We start from the raw sequence: 17,286 nt of genomic DNA on the forward strand, positions 1-17,286 counted from the left end.
TAGTTGTATGTATTGGAAGATATATATTTTTTTTTTTTATAAAGAAAAAATTGGGGGAAAAATTTTCTTTTGTTAAAATAAAGAAAATATTAAAACAGAGAAATTTTAAATTTTAGTTTTTAACCTCCATCTGCCGTTACGCAGTTTTTGGTACTAACGGGTGCCAAATTAAAAACAAAAAGAAATCTTAGCGAAAAATTAGTAAACAATAGACCAAAAACATATTAGCGTAATTAGATTAAGAAACTAATTGGTGCCAATTAGCTTAAGAAGGTGTAGATTTCCTTTGAAAATGTAGTAGTCCTTGGGAGTGAACAGATTCTTAATGCTTGGACTTTTACCGAAGAAAAATCGCTATGTAATTGGAATAAATATATTTTATTCTGGTCATTGTATGATATACCCCCTACCGTTCAAGTTGTTCGTTAATTAACGCATTGTAGAACCGGTTTTTTATTCGTTAATTTCTTTCTTCTCAGCGTGAGGCAAGACGATTAGAAGGGAAAAAATCGATGGAATATATGTAACGTGGTTTATATATTTGCACATCTTACTTTGGTGTATTTCATTAGGATTGAGCGTCAGAGAATATATATATATATATATATATATATATATATATATATATATATATATATATATATATATATATATATATATATATAGATATATATATATATATATATATATATATATATATATATATATATATATATATATATATATATATATATATATATATATATATATATATATATATATATATATATATATATATATACATATATATATTAGCAGGGATGTCGGTCGAACGACAAACATAAAAAAGAAAAAAAGTAGCTGGGAAAAAAAACTGGGATTTTGGGGGCCCGACACATGGCGCTCTCTAATAAAAGGTGTTTTACAGTTTAAATTTGCTGACACATAAAGAAAATTAGGCTATTGGGCATGAAAACGGGCAAGATGTGGTTATATTTCACCGTGTTCCAATCGAAGTTGCAAGTACTGTAGTTTTCTCTTATATGAACCGTCAAACACCCTCTTTTTCTTTTTCAGATTTTTTCGCAGCCAACGACTCAAGTTCAATTTTAGCAAGAGACGCGACGAACGCCACATCTTTCACCCATATCGATGCAAATGGACACTGGAACATTGATTTAGGGGAAATTGAATATTGTCCATCTACAAGAGACTTGACTGATGCAAAAATTCACCATCTGCTCTCAGAGGAGTTGGGAAGATCACACCATCGAGTAGGTGGCTTCTTATAAAAATAAAGGAATGTTCCTTTTTTGGCTTTGCTTGGATTGGCTGAGAGGCATTCGTGTTTCCTTTTGTCTTCAAGAAAGCTGTTTAGAATTTTTTTTTTTGAAATTTGAGATAAAATTAAGCCTTGTGCCGACATTAGGAAAATTCGAAATATCAATTTCTTCTAAAAATGATAATTTGTTATGCTTCTCCCCCCCCCTCTCTCTCTCTCTCTCTCTCACACACAGTCACTTACTCTCCCTCAATCTCTCTTCTTTCTTCCTCTTTTATTGAGTAAGGCGCATACTATGAGTCAGAATTTTTTTTTTCGATGGTTTTAATATTTTTGTTTTATTTCGAGCTTAGATTTTCAGTGATTTATGTCCTATTTCAACTTCCGCTCAAATCAGTATCGTAACTGACCTATTAAAATTCTGAAAATTTGAAAACACTTGTAACTGGAATTGGCTTTTGTCCGGCTGCTGAGAAGTACTTTGGGGCTTAATTTTGATCTAACAGTTTTAGTATGTTTAACATCATTTAACATGCAGTAAAAAGTAAATAAGAGACTGGAATATCGGCATAAAAGGAATTTAAGTGACTAGCACCCCTCAGGGGTGCCAAGTTTAAGAGCTGACAAGGATTTTTTTTCAGCTGTTTTAAAAATTAAGATCTTAGAACATATTTTTCTAAATATAGGAGGAGGGGGACAATTTTCTCTGCATTTAAAACAACAAAAAGGGTATTTTGAACTGTAGGGGGGAGGGGCGCAGTTTTTTATTCGATTTTTCTAGTGTGAATTCCACAAAGATATGTTTCGAAATCTAAAGGGAAGAGACAAACGCCCCTCTGCCTCCTCCACCAATCGACACAACCTCCTAAAACAACAACCTCCTAATTTTGGTGACGTTTGCCGGAGTTTCTTTAACGATTGGTACTTGCGTCCACCACAAGGGCTAGTGCTAAAACTGAATTAGAATCAATAAAACTAGTTAGAACCAATACTTTCTTCGAAAGTATGCTAAAATTTATAAAATTAAGAAATTTCACCCTTAAGAACCGTTGTTTTAATCACTCGACCCGTTTTGTTTCATGTTATTTACAGTGATGATAAGAAATAACTTGTGACTCATTAAATGATTGCCGCTCCTGAGTAACTGACTTGATTTTTTTTTCAGTTTAAGCCTAACCTGCCTTGTTTACTTTACCTAAAGCGGCTCCTACAAAATCTTAAATGCCACATTATTGTAAAAAGTATATGATTTAATATGTGTGTCTAATATCGGTCAACGTGTATTTAACTAATGAAAATGAGACAACGCTGTCTCGCTATATGTACCAAAATTTACAAAAGTTTTGTTCGGTAATTCTGGTTATATATTGGTAATTATGGTAATATAACTGGTAATTATGGTAATATAATTGGTAATTGCGGTAATATAAACAAAATCTTTGAAAATCATGTGAAAATACAAAACTAAGAAATTCGAGGCTTAAAAAGATATTTTTGGGATATTTAGTGATATTTAGATATTTGTGATATTAGTGATAAAGATATTTAGTGATCAAACGGTATTTTTGATCACTGGTTTTATCATATATATATAATGTTAATAAGAAATATTTTATCGGTCATTTAATGATGGCCATTCATGATTCATAGTGATCGCCATCCATTGGTAATTGACTTACGGATATTTTTTTGTTTTTCCTTTTTTAGTTTAAGGGGAATCGGCATCTTAAAGAATCACATATATTGGTAATTATGGTAATATAACTGGTAATTATGGTAATATAATTGGTAATTGCGGTAATATAAACAAAATCTTTGAAAATCATGTGAAAATACAAAACTAAGAAATTCGAGGCTTAAAAAGATATTTTTGGGATATTTAGTGATATTTAGATATTTGTGATATTAGTGATAAAGATATTTAGTGATCAAACGGTATTTTTGATCACTGGTTTTATCATATATATAATGTTAATAAGAAATATTTTATCGGTCATTTAATGATGGCCATTCATGATTCATAGTGATCGCCATCCATTGGTAATTGACTTACGGATATTTTTTGTTTTTCCTTTTTTAGTTTAAGGGGAATCGGCATCTTAAAGAATCACCCTATCTCGTCCATTTAGTTTTGTGGCCGAACTATTTAGAATTGATGGGATAGCCTTGCAATAATTTATAGAGCGTGGATCAGATATCCAAATAAACGACAGAGAACTGAAAGCCGACACCTGCTTTAACCATTTATTTTCTACCGGAGATAGAGGTTTTCAGATTAAATGAAACTCACATTATTAGAAAGTGTTATTTTTCTTTAATATTTAACTGGGCAGAATTTTCTTTTTAAAGTCCAGGAAAGGACAGTTCCTAAAAACATTGTAACGTACCTGCTTGTAAAACATTAAAAATCAGTACAAAGGAAGTATCACATGAGTAATTTGACAACTTTGGGCGTTCCCTGTTATATAAATCGCCCTGATTGGATACCTTGTTACACAGGATGGGTAACAAGGCGTTCCCTGTTATATAAATCGCCCTGATTGGATGCCTCGTTACACAAGATGTAAATTATTTATACTGTACCTACATTGAATAGACAACACTTTGCTATACAATTAGCAAGAGATTATACGTTTTCTTTATTTAAACTAGCCTCTTTTTAGTCTTTCGAACCGTTGACACATTTAGGATCCCCTCTCGATTTTTACCGAATTGCCTCGAGAGTTCCCTATGGCGCTGAGAAAATTCGCTGATGTCCCCTTTGTCTTTGAGACGGTCAGCTGGCGCTAAGACTTGCAAAATGATTCATATAAAAAAATAATTCGTGATTGTGTACCCTATCTAGAACCGCGCTTGCATAACCTCAATGCGAAGACACTTAAGAAGTATGTTTTGTTTGTTAATTATGGTAATATATTTGGTAATCATTGTAGTATATTCGGTTATTACGGTAATATATTTGGTAATTATGGTAATATATTTGGTAATTATGTTAATATGTCTGGTAATAAATCATCATTTCAGGGCAGCAGACGTTTGAGTTACAGTCGGCATACTATTGATGACCGAGAATTGTCAAACGCTGAAGTAAATCATTCCCAACGACATCATGTTCGACGAATGATGGGTGACACTGTGAGAAAACAGGCACAAAGAAATAGTAGAAAGAAAGATGACAAGAAAAGGGATGAGCTAACGCAAAATGGATCATCTAAGAAACTGCATGATGGTAAGATATAAGTTTTGGGACAAAATTAAAAATTGAAGTACGAAGGACATCAAAATATTTGTTGGCTCTTCGACTAGTGGTTCTGGCCTCTCTTGCGCCCGGGGCAAAATCTTGACCTCCTCCCTCTGCTACCCAAAAAATTTCATTTATTAAAATTTGTTAACATAATTTGAATGCAAAATGTCACAAAAAATATTAAAATTAATTAAATTCGGTCTACTTACTATTATTTTTAAGGAATGGTAATGAAGATAAGGAAAAAATGAAAAATTCGGATTCAATTTGCTTATAGTTAGGGCCAACTGCCCCCTCAACTTTATTTTAATAAAAATCAAATTTTAAAACGGTTATAACCGTTTGATTATATACTTGAAATTTTGCGCCCCCTAAAATTTCTGCGCCTGGGGCAAGTGCCACATTTGCCCCCCCCCCCCCTTCCCCTAAAACTGTCCCTACCCTGGACCTATTTTAGGTATCCATACCTGAAAAACCGTTATTCTCTTAAATTTTTTCCTTCGGTTGTTCTGCAATCATGAACGTTGAACCTTGAAAATAAATATTATAAGTGTGTTGACTCCCAACTACAACGTCGAAGAAAAGCTGAACCTTAAGCTGTTTGATGTCATATGTCTCTAATTTATTTTTCCGCTGATTTTTCATCCATACTTTTTAAATTTTTTTAGTCTGACACCTGATGCTAGCAAAAATTTGGTTATAAATATCAGAAATGGATTAAAAACCTAGGCTAACCAAACCTAATATAATCTAACCTGTCATCATCATTACTACTACTACTAACAACTCAACGCAGCACCAAGCCGCCTTAGGCCAACACATCTACGCACGCTCCTCTTCCACACCAATTTATTCAAAGCCTCTTCATATGAAGGTCTTTTTTGTTAAATAATTATTCTCTGATTTTTAATCTTTTGTTTAATCTTTTATGTGGTAATCATTTTTAGCCTATGTATATGTTACCGTGAATGTTCGTAATTCCTTTTTTTCTCATTGGGTTTAGTCAGCGTTGCCAGTCAACTTTTTCAGTCTTATGCAAGCTATGATGGTAAAAGTTAAAGTTAGGTTAGATTACTCTAATTTTGGTCATAAATATCATTGGATTAAAAACCTTACCAAACCTAGTCTAACTTACTTTTCATCATCAAACCTTGTATTAAACTGAAAAAGTTGACTGGCAACGGTGACTAAATCCAAGAATAAAAGGTATTTCGGACATTCACGAGAGAATATCGACGTTCACCAATTTCGAACATTCACGGTAACATATATTCGATTTATATATATATATATATATATATATATATATATATATATATATATATATATATATATATATATATATATATATATATATAATATACGTAATCACGGTAGTATGGTTGTGTAACATTCCACTTTACCCGTTCAAACAATCATATTTCATTCTCACTGTCTTTGGTACTTCAAGTAGAAACACGTAAATAATAAGATAAAATGACAGTAATAAAAGAAATTGACATAAAGTAATTCAACTAAAAAGGTCCTTGATGACTCGTGCAAAGGAATTTAATTTTGAGGGGGACGGGGGTACAGCCAAAGTGTGTGAAATATATGGTAAATATCTTTGACAACTCTTGAATATGTTATTATTTTGGTAGATGATGTTTGGATTGACCACCACTTGACCTCTTTCCTAGTATGTGCGCTGGTAGCAAGATGTAAGACTGAATATTTGCCTGGAACTGCATTTTTATTAACTTAGTATTTGTAATACGATTAGTCAGTAATAATTAGTAATGGTTTGTTAATTTAATTAGTAATAATGTTTTAAATAACTCGTAATAAAAATTAGTGATTAATAACAGTAATTAATAAAATCTAGTAATAGTAATTAATAACTCATTCTTATAATCATTATTTCTTTAATTAGTGATTTTAATTACTTCTAGTAAGTAATTTAATCCTTTTCTTTGCTGCGTTTCGCGTGGAAATACTTTTTGTAAAAATATTTTTTCCCATTAAAAGCTCTAGAAGTCATGCCATAGCTCAGAAGTATTTTTTGCCATTAAAAGCTCTAGTCTAGAAGTAATTTAATCCTTTTTATTCTTGCGTCTCGCGCAGAAATATTTTCTGTATAGCCATTAAAAGCTCTAGAAGTCATGAATGTTTGTTCCAGATAGAACAAACTTCTTTCCACTCTGAAATCACATCCACAGAAAAGATGGCGTTTTTGTATAAATTCTATCAATTCCTGCATTTGAACCTTGTTAGGTACTCCATCTATGCAGAAACGCTGCTCATGTTGCCAGGTAGAGCCAACTTTTGTCAGGGGTGTCGTTTGAGGGTGGTACGGGGGGCAGTTGCCCCCCCCCCAATAATGTGGAGAGAAAAAATATCATACATCCAATGCCCTTTGCATCGAGATATGGACCCCTTTTGCCCCCTCCCCCAAATAAAAATGCTGGAGATTTGCCCCTGCTTATTGTGGTAATGACTTATCCTCGTTGGTTCTGTCTTTGATATGCTGTTTGGTTTCTGTGGATTTTTTCGTATCTATTTTTCCATTGGTTCAAGGTTTAATTTTAAAATATCTGTACAAAATAGACATAAATACAGGGTAAACGCCGGAGACACAAGGTCGAATGACAAAAACCCGGTACATTAATCGGAATAAACCTGTTTGACAACAAAAAAATAAATAACAGTTATTCCATGACTCACCAATAGACGGGCACCCACCCCAAAAACCCCCCGACACCGGGAAAATATCCACCTAGAATACAAATAAAAAAAAAACAAAAAAAAAACCAACGGGTGAATAAGGGTAACCGATGACCAGCAACTCACAGGGCAAAAAACCCAACAAAACAATATTATCAAATGTACCCAGTTTTTTAATATATTAATAATTCTTAAAATTATTTATAAAGATAGAATGAAGTTGCTTTTTTATATTTGGAAGAGATTTGCTGCAATCAATAAATGGTAAATGAAGTCACCATGAACCCGTGATTGAAAATAATGGGGAGAACCGTGATCTCTCTGTGCTTAATTTTAGATGCTGAATGTTCCATTTACGTCGGATTTCATAAGAATGGGCATGTTTTACAGGTAAAAAATTATTCGAACGAAAGTATGTAGTTAGTTCCGACCGGTCATATTTTACCTTAAATAAAAAAGAATTGAGGGTGAATATCTGTGAAACAGGCAAAATATTAGTTAGAAGATATAGAGTTTCAGTTTTACTCTTATTAGGATACGAAGACGGTGATGGTAAATATTTCTTTAAAATTAGAAAGCCCGGTTTTGAAGAATTTGTATCGGTTTCACATGACATCTGAATGTTGCCAAATATATCAGAGGACAATACGTAAGATGGGAATGAACCAACACAAAATAAATTAGACGTAGGATTTCATATGGAAAAAAATGCTGAAACCTTCGCATTATACCAACCCCCTGAGCAACTTTAACCCGTAATCTATTACAATGTTCTTTATATGACAGATTTTCATCAATAATAATACCGGAACGAAGTTACCCTTTGAATTTGAATATTTGTAGCATGATCAAATATTGTTGAAATTCCTTGTGCATTCTGCCCAATTCAACTATAAATGATAAATTTGGTTTTTGATGCATTTAGTGACAAACAATTAGCTTTTAGCCATACAAGAAGTTGTGAAAATACGATTTGCAGCTTCTCATTGAGATCCTCTTCCGAATATCCAGTAAGTGATGATCTGGTATCATCAGCGAAAAGAACATTCAGACCAAGGGTTTCTGTCGCTGATGAAAGGTCATTTATATATATTATAAAAAGCAGTGGTCCCAGGATTGAACCTTGCGGGACACCAATATTTGACAACAGACATGGATCCAAAACTGTGTCGTTGATCATAGCCACTTGGGAGCAACCACTTAGGTAAGATGCGATAAAATCGTGCGCTGGTCCTCGTATCCCACCGTGGTTTAATTTATACAACAATATTTCATGGCTTAACGAATCAAAGGCCTTCTCAAGGTCCAGAAATATACTCGCCGGGATCCATTTTTTGTCCAGACACTCGTGAATAAATTGTACCATAGTTAATATAGCATCCTGTGTACTATGCTCTTTTCTAAATCCATATTGAGTTTTTGAAAAATAATCTTTTGAACAGAGAAAATTATACATTCGATTATAAAAACAACGCTCCATTACTTTAGAAAAACCCGAAAGGATAGAAATGGGTCTATAATTTGAGCAATTATTCCGGTCACCACTTTTATATAGCGGTAACACTTTCGCTTTTTAGAAAGAATCCAGACCATTTCCAGATCTAAATGACATATTTATTTAATGACACATAACTTTATTAATGCAAAGTAAAATGGCTGGAACAATATTGGTCGATGATTCATCAATCGCCGGGGACTTTTCATTATTGAAAAGCTTACCAACCTCAGCAAGCTCTTCCTGTGTTACCAGACTTAAAAACATAGAATTCTCAGAAAGACTTCCTAGGTACGTAGGATAATTGCATTGCCCATGGGACCTATTATGTTGGAGCTTATTAGCTATTGACTGCCCGATTGACACGAAATGAAAATTTATGTAATTTGCCATTTCTAGTTTCCTTTCAATTGTATTACCATGGGCATCCCGTATTTTTGATGGTGAAGAAGATGTCCGCGATCGATTTAAACATGAGTTGATTAGTTCCCCAGTTTTCTTTGGGGACTTAATTACTTCATTAAAAGAATCGAAATAAAATTTCATTTTAGAATTGCGTATTATTTTTGAAAGTAGGTTTTTATAATTTTTTAAGGTTCTTCTATTTTCTTCACTTTCGAAAGATATTAAAGTTTTATAGAGATTTTTTTTATGTTTTATTGACGTCAAAAGGGCTGGCGATATCCATGGTTGGATGGATTGATTATATTTCCGTTTTCTTTTTTTTACTCTTGGGCACGACTCATCAAGTGCAGCATGAAATCCCTCTAAAAAATAATCCGTCGCAGAGTTTATTTCATCAGCATCAAATACAGGAGACCAATCAGTTAAATTCAGTTTATCCTTTAAACATACTAGATTTTTTTTTATTAATAATCCGGGTTGCTGTTTCTGGTGATTTTAACTTATGAATCTGGTATCTCACATCAGAAATTTAAAAAAAATGATCAGAGAAATCCTTCAGAACAACCTGTGAAGACGTGGCTGGTGTTGTTAAAAATATGTTGTCAATGAGAGTTACACTATTCAACACAACACGCGTTGAATTTTAAAAGAAGGAATTAGTAAATTCGCTGTCATTAATATAATAAATCCTGTTGTATGGGTATTTTCTTTAAATTTCAGCAGGTTTCTATTAAAATCCCCCATAACCACAAGATACTTATCATCCAAAGATGCTAGTAAAGACTCAAGAGATTGCAAAAAAAGCGGTATTGGGGCCGACGGGGGCTTATACACAACACAAACTTGAATATTTTTAGTCCCAAACCGACATTCAACCGCCAGTATTTCACACACTTTTTCAACATTATATTTTTCAAGTTCTGGCAGTCGCTCAAACTGCACTCCATCATTCAAAAATAACCCAAGGCCACCTTTGTCATGGACTAGTCCATTCTTATCAACGAATTTATGTCCCGGCATTTTCACATTATAATGTGTCTTATCATTAATAAATGTTTCACAAATCCCCAAAATGTCAATTTGATTTGCTGGCAATAAATTTGTTAGTTCATCAATAGAACTCATGAGTCCCTGTACATTCACAAACCCCATTCGCAATGAATTATATTCAAGTCTGTTTATTTCATCAGGAGAAACATACGACGATGGTTTGATTTTAGAAAAAGTGTGGTTTTCTCTTTGACCGAATACATGAAAAGTTTCAGACAGTGAATATAGGTTAAGGAATTTTTCCTCCAAAGCTCCCAGCCTAATGGTCCCCCCCGCACCCGCAAACTTTAAAGTCAACTCAGTAATAATCGGAAGATCCCACCCCACGCCAGTAAGCCCGCGTGATAAAGAGCCCGTACCACTGCCGAGTCATGAAAACCTCGAAGTTTATTAAAACCTCGAGATAGTTTATTGTGCCCCTTGACATTGCACGCCCCTAGACCCGGACCTAGTCCTTGTCTGATTGCATTAACGTAATAAGCAAATTAATTTACTCATTCGTTATTAAACGGTGATTAATTGCTAATTCTTTTCCATTTTTGGAATTTATTCTTTTATCGATTTCATTTGTTCTCAAACCAATTCAAAATATGGAGTATTACTTGTAATCCTAGATTAAAAATAATAAAATAGAAGTAACAAATAAAGATAAATGATCTGTTTCTATTCTCTGTTCGCAACTTCAGTTTTTCCAACAGAAGATGGTAAATCTTTTCAAGCGAAAATGACCGAGCAACATTTGTTGAAGACCCAAGTCGGAAGACCCAAGTCTTGAAGACCCGAGTCGGAAGACCCAAGTTGAGAAGGTATAAGAAGAACAGAAATAACTGGGGTAGAAATAATCAAAATAAACTTGAACCGAGCTAGCCTAAATAACACATCAAAATAAAAAATCAACATATCTCAAACACAAAAACGAAACAATTATCAATTTAGAGCGGGATTGATCTAACATCATACACAAGTCGTCTTTAATATTTCTTATGCTTTTGCCCACTGCGACTCAGAATCCGATTTATACTCTAGCCAGAGTTTAGCCCCTTTTTGTTTCACTCGTGTGAGTTGTGCGGATCCATTCTCACGCATTTCCTTACCCTTAGACAGTAACTCGTTTCTAATAGAGTTTAGTTTGGGTGGCAAGTCCGTGCAAATCCGGACCCCAGTTCCTTTCAGCTTTGATATTGAACTGAAGATTGATAGAATGTCTTTTTCTGTCGACACTGTTACGAAAACTGGAAGGGTGATCAGCTTACGGCTAGACACATTTTACATCTGAGGTATTCGGTAGCACTGTGATGTTTGAATTTTATCCGTGATTTCCATTTTTGATGTCAGTAACGTAGACACATTCGTGAGAACTGACTGTTGGTTTTTCTCTTTCGGTAATCCGAAGATGATTAAGTTGAGTTTTCGGTCTTTTACTTCGATTTCCAGCAGTTTCGTTTCGATTGTATCAAACTTTGACTTTTGCTCCTCAAGCTGGCTTTCTAGACTAGCAATCTTCGCATCACGAGGCTTCGATTCATTTTTCAAAGTCTGAACCTCATCCGAAATCGAGGACAGTGTAACAGCAAACTCTTTTTGTTGGTTAATTATGAGATCCAGTTTCTTTCCCAGTCCCTTCATTCCATCATCAAACGTTTTCTGGCTGACTGACGACATATTTCTTTAGCTATAAAATTCGCTCTCAGGTGAGATTTATGTTTTAACTTAGAACTTCATCAAAAACAGACTTACTTGCAAGTATCCAAGCAGTATCCAAATGACAGTGACTGGTCTAAGACCGGTATAACTAGTCAATCAAGTTCACTCGTTGAATGATAGATCGCTATGTCTCTAATTAAAAGATTCTGATGTCACAGCTATAACAATTCACTAATACATAGTAGTGGTCAAACTTGTTAGTTACGCAAGCTAAGCTGTTGAGATTTTAAGTATATGTTTTATCCGACTGAATTGAAAATTATTTAGCTGTTACCTCTATGAACTCTAATTCAATACTGTATTTATGTTAACAATAGAAATACTGCTGATATCGCTGAGTAGAACCAACTTGTTGTGGCAGTGTAACATCCTCTCCTGTTCTGCTGTTTAAGTTTTCTGTGAATGGCTGTTTATTTCAGAACAGTTTCGAAATTCAGCATATAATTTACCAGTTATGTTTTCACATCGCCAGTTATAAGGTTTTAAGAGTATTTAAATTTTCTATAAAGGCCAGTTAATTTCAAAACAAGCTTGAAATCTAGTACATAATTTTCCAGTTATATTGCCAGTTTACAAATTACAATGTTTAGAGAGTGTTTAAGTTTTTTTATGAAGTGTATTTCATTCCAGAATAATCTTGAATTTCATTACCAGTTATATTACCAATTTACCAGTTATATTATTTCCTGTTCACCATTTCTAACGTTTATAGATCATTTCAATTCATTATAGAACATTCGAAATTCAGTACAAAACTCATAATTTATATTGCTGGTTATAGGTAACAAAATATATATTACCATCTATTCAAACTGATATGTTTAAAACCTCCCAAGAAGTTCCCATTTCCCTTAAATCTTTCCCTGAGACATTCTCCCACTCTATTTGGGACCGATCTGCTTTTTGTTTGGTCCTGGGCGGTTGGCCGACGAGATCAATCTTTGGCAATCAGCCAAATTTCATCCGTAAGACGTGTCCTAGCCATCTTATCCTTTCGCTCATTATAGCCCTAGAAAGCGGGATTGAACCACATTCTTAAAGTTCAGCTTACTGCTTTAGATATGGTCAGTCAGTCGGGTATTCAAAACAATCCGTAGGCACTTTCTCTGGAAAACATCTAGTAAATCCTTCTACAGTATTTGGAGCGCCCATGCTCCAAATGCTCCATGCTCCATGCTCAATGCCCATGATCCAGGAACCATACCCGACCACTCTCATCACTGTAGCTTCCAATATTATAATCTTGGTTCGCAGACTTATCTATTCTTCCGAACTTTTTTCAGCTGTGAAAAAAAAACCTGGGACTCTGCTATTGTACTTTTAGCATCTTCATTGCACCCCTGTCTTGGCTAATACCACATCACCTCTTCACCTTCACTTATTCCTAACTAAGCGACTTAGTCTTCTTAATATTATTTTTCAAACCTATTCCTGCATCCCGAACTCGCAAAACCTCTTAGAGTTCTTGTTAATATTTTCATCTAAGATGCTTAAATCATCAGCATAATCTAAGTCCAGGAGATTTTTTCATGCCCATTTGATTCCGTGGTCTCCCATTGCCTTTCCTGTGCTCCTTAGGATAAAGTCTATGAAAATTATTCATATTATCATACAAGGATAGTACCTTCGCTAAAGCTATTCTACCAGCTACATCAAACACTTTCTCATTATATATAAAACTGAGGACTAAAGCCGCTTGATGACTCAGACACTTCTCTATTATTATCCTAAGACTAAAATTTGGTCGACGCCTCCTCTTCCCTTCCTAACACCACACTGTTATTCTCTCAGAGCTTTATCTACAGTATCTCAAAGTACAAAAAGTGTTATCATACTAAGTAATTTGCTTCCCACAGAAACAAGGCTAATACCTCTATAATTGCCAAACTCATACTTATCACTCTTCTTATGCACGAGTTTAATTAGGGTTTTCCTAAAATCGCTAGATACTTCCCATTTTTCAAAAATCATATTCGTAATCTTCAGTAACTTATCCCTAGCCTCACAACTCATTTACCAAACTATCAGCACCTGGGACCTTTTTTATTTTTAATCCTTTTAGTGTTGTCATCATTCTTCCTCTTGTCACTAATTGTAATCCTGGTAGTGAATAGTTATTAATAATTTAATTTGATAAATAATTTAATAATTAATTTAACTGTATTTTTCAATTTTAGATTATGTCCATCAAGTTATTCAGGAGACAGAAGGACGCAAAAAGGAGGGTGAAAATAATGAAGACTTAGATGGCATCACATTCACCGCTAGAGGGAAAAGAATGTCAGGTATTCCAATATCATATATATTTTATAATATTTCAATACTATAATAATCAATAATATAGAATTTAAAGGTAAAAAGATGGCGCTGAACTTTAAGGGCCCTGCTGGCGTTGCTGATCTCAGTTTCATGGCCCTTCAGACAGGTAGTACAATGGGGGGAGGGGCACCTCTGCTTTCATATACCCTTCCTGCTTACCTTCCCCGGATTTTCCAGTTATACATTTGGAGCTCAATTGACTTTGGCTAAGCCTACAGAGTGACACCACTGAACGTTGTTCCGAACATTATAATTGGTGACACTGTGACTCTAGCCCCGTCCCGAGTATACTCAAAGTGCTTAGATATACTTGAAATTATTTAAATATGTTTTAATTAGTTATTTAAATACTTTAAAGTATACATAATGTACAAATTGTATAATATTCATCAATATTATGTTAATATTATGCAGTATCATATAATACTCAAACATGTTTCGAATATTATATGTCTAACATGATTTCATTCAGGGCCGGATTCATGGCCGGCTTTGACGCTTCTAGGCTCAAGCGTTTTTTGCCGCTCCGTTTTTGCGAGATTTTCGGGGAATTCCCCGAAAATTCGTAGATAGTGGAGGCACTGAACAGAATGCAACTGATGAGCCAAAAGTAAAGAAAGAGAGAGGTGATACTGAACTCTCAACTGCCATTCTTTAGAGACACTTGACAGTTTATAAGTGGCGACGTAATTCCTGTGTTGTTTAAAATGACCTTTCTGCGAATAGGCAGTGTGGCAGTGGAGTGCACCTGACACTTTGACGATAAATCACACCAGTCCAGTTTTTTTTAAGAAAAAATGACTCAGAGATAGTTTATTGTGCCCCTTGACATTGCACGCCCCTAGACCCGGACCTAGTCCTTGTCTGATTGCATTAACGTAATAAGCAAATTAATTTACTCATTCGTTATTAAACGGTGATTAATTGCTAATTCTTTTCCATTTTTGGAATTTATTCTTTTATCGATTTCATTTGTTCTCAAACCAATTCAAAATATGGAGTATTACTTGTAATCCTAGATTAAAAATAATAAAATAGAAGTAACAAATAAAGATAAATGATCTGTTTCTATTCTCTGTTCGCAACTTCAGTTTTTCCAACAGAAGATGGTAAATCTTTTCAAGCGAAAATGACCGAGCAACATTTGTTGACAGTGCGACAGTGACAATGTGAATTTAAATGTGCTCTGCAAAATTAGTAAAGGCCTCCTATCAATTCCTTTTGAAGAAAAAATTCTCCTTTGAGTCCTTATCTTTTAAAAAAAGCAATAGTAAAAATTTTTACTTTTTTTTATATTTTAAATTTTTTGGGGAATTCAAGATAATTCTGTAAATTTTACTAAAACCCATTTTCTTAATTCTGCCTATTATATTACCTGATAATCCAGTTTTAAGGGTACCCGATAGCCTTTTTTCAGACCTCTACTAGTTATGCGGATTATTTATCGAACTATCAATAAGAAATCAAAATTTTCCAGGGCTCTTTTTTCGAAGAACCTCTTTTTCACGCTTCTGTAAATTAGGGACTTGTTACTAAGAAAACTAGCTACCCAAAAATTTTTACATTTCAGCGTTTGTTTCATTCCAAAAATTTCAATTTTGGAGACAAGCTGAAAGTCTTTTTTTAAGTAAGTGTGAATTTCGAACCTAATCTCGATTGCACAATTTGGCGATAACAAATCCATCAGTATTTTCACCGGCTATTATGTGCCAGGTGTTCCAGTTAAAACCAACATTTGCCAAAAAAGTTTTTTATTCGGAAAATATTATTCGAATAATTTAAAGCTTAGTACCTGAATCGCCTTTCCAAATTTTTCTCGGAGCTACTAGCAACAGTTTTTGAAATTTCTCTTCTACAAAGTCTGAACAAGCAGTTGTCCCTTAACTTCGAAATTGCCCTTCTGAAGTATTTCAATGTAACCTTATTTTATTTATTTTTTATAACGCAACTAAAATATATTTAAAGCGGCCGGTTTCGGTAAATTGCAGGCCAGCTGTTGACGCAGCGGAGCTAACCTGATCAGCTGATATTAAGAGGGTGGGTCAGCTTAACTTTTGCTTCCATTGGAGCACAGCAGACCGGAAGATTGGATGCCGTCACTCTAAAACAATGGTGTATCTACCGCTAGGGTTGTGATAAAAGATTTTAGCTCCAAAAAAGGATTAAATAACCTAATATAGTATATATGAATATGCACTGAAGGAGAGGATTGAGTATGGGCCCCTGAATTATTCAGCTTTTTGCGAGTTATGCCCCCCCCCGGAGAATGGAGTCAGGCCCCCCAAAATATTCAGCATTTTACGAGAACAGTGGCACACCTACCGCGGGGTGTTTGATAAAAGATTTTAGCTCCAAAAAGGATTAAATAACCTAATATAGTATATATGAATATGCACTGAAGGAGAGGATTGAGTATGGGCCCCTGAAATATTCAGCTTTTTGCGAGTTATGCCTTACTTTTGATATGCCTTACTTTATGCCTTACCTTACTCTCCTCTTTTGTTGTGCTGTTTTTTATATCTTTTTTGGCGTTTTGACGAAGTACAGATTTTCCAAAGACTTCAGAGTTACCGCCACCTTTGATCAAGTATTACGCCACCTGCAGTTCCTATTCTTGTGAAGCAATGTGGGGTGGAGCTACTGTGTAATCTGAAAGAGGGGGGGGGGTGACTACTCCCCCTGTAACACGTACCTCATAACGTGCGTGGTGGTATAGATTAGTCTTTCTGTAAAATACTATTACATATTTTATATTAAGATCGCGTCTTTGATAATTTCGGAGACCACAATGCCTTTCAATGACAATAGATAAAAGTTCAAATGGGGATAAAATCCTTTTAATAGAGAGTGATGATGATAACAGTCATAGACATTCCCAAAAATACTAGATATTTCGTTTTACTTCAGTTTTACTACTGATGACGGTCACTGCATATGTGACCGAAATATCTGGTATTTTTGTGAATTTCTATCACTGTTATTATCATCACTCTCTATTAAAAGGATTTTATCCCCATTTGAACTTTTATTTATGATCGCGTCTTCATTGGCCATTTCGGGCAAAGTTGATCAGGTACCACTAGAAGTAATGGCCAATAAGCATGC

At 34.4% G+C, this 17,286-nt stretch overlaps 1 protein-coding gene across 3 annotated transcripts in view; it reads left to right on the plus strand.

Moving 5' to 3' along the window:
* LOC148941067 (putative Na(+)/H(+) antiporter nhx-9) overlaps positions 1-17,286 on the plus strand; it is a 265,572-nt gene that overhangs the window by 233,582 nt on the left and 14,704 nt on the right. For all 3 annotated transcript variants that reach the window (XM_089104941.1, XM_089104942.1, XM_089104943.1), the window contains exons 11-13: positions 1,057-1,253; positions 4,286-4,490; positions 14,040-14,147. In XM_089104941.1, coding sequence (XP_088961067.1) covers positions 1,057-1,253; positions 4,286-4,490; positions 14,040-14,147 — 510 coding nt within the window. The remainder of the gene's footprint in view (positions 1-1,056; positions 1,254-4,285; positions 4,491-14,039; positions 14,148-17,286) is intronic.

The sequence above is a fragment of the Artemia sp. Qi Xiang Cuo genome, chromosome 19, assembly GCF_049724085.1.
Source record: "Artemia sp. Qi Xiang Cuo chromosome 19, ASM4972408v1, whole genome shotgun sequence".
Lineage (NCBI taxonomy): Eukaryota > Metazoa > Arthropoda > Branchiopoda > Anostraca > Artemiidae > Artemia > Artemia sp. Qi Xiang Cuo.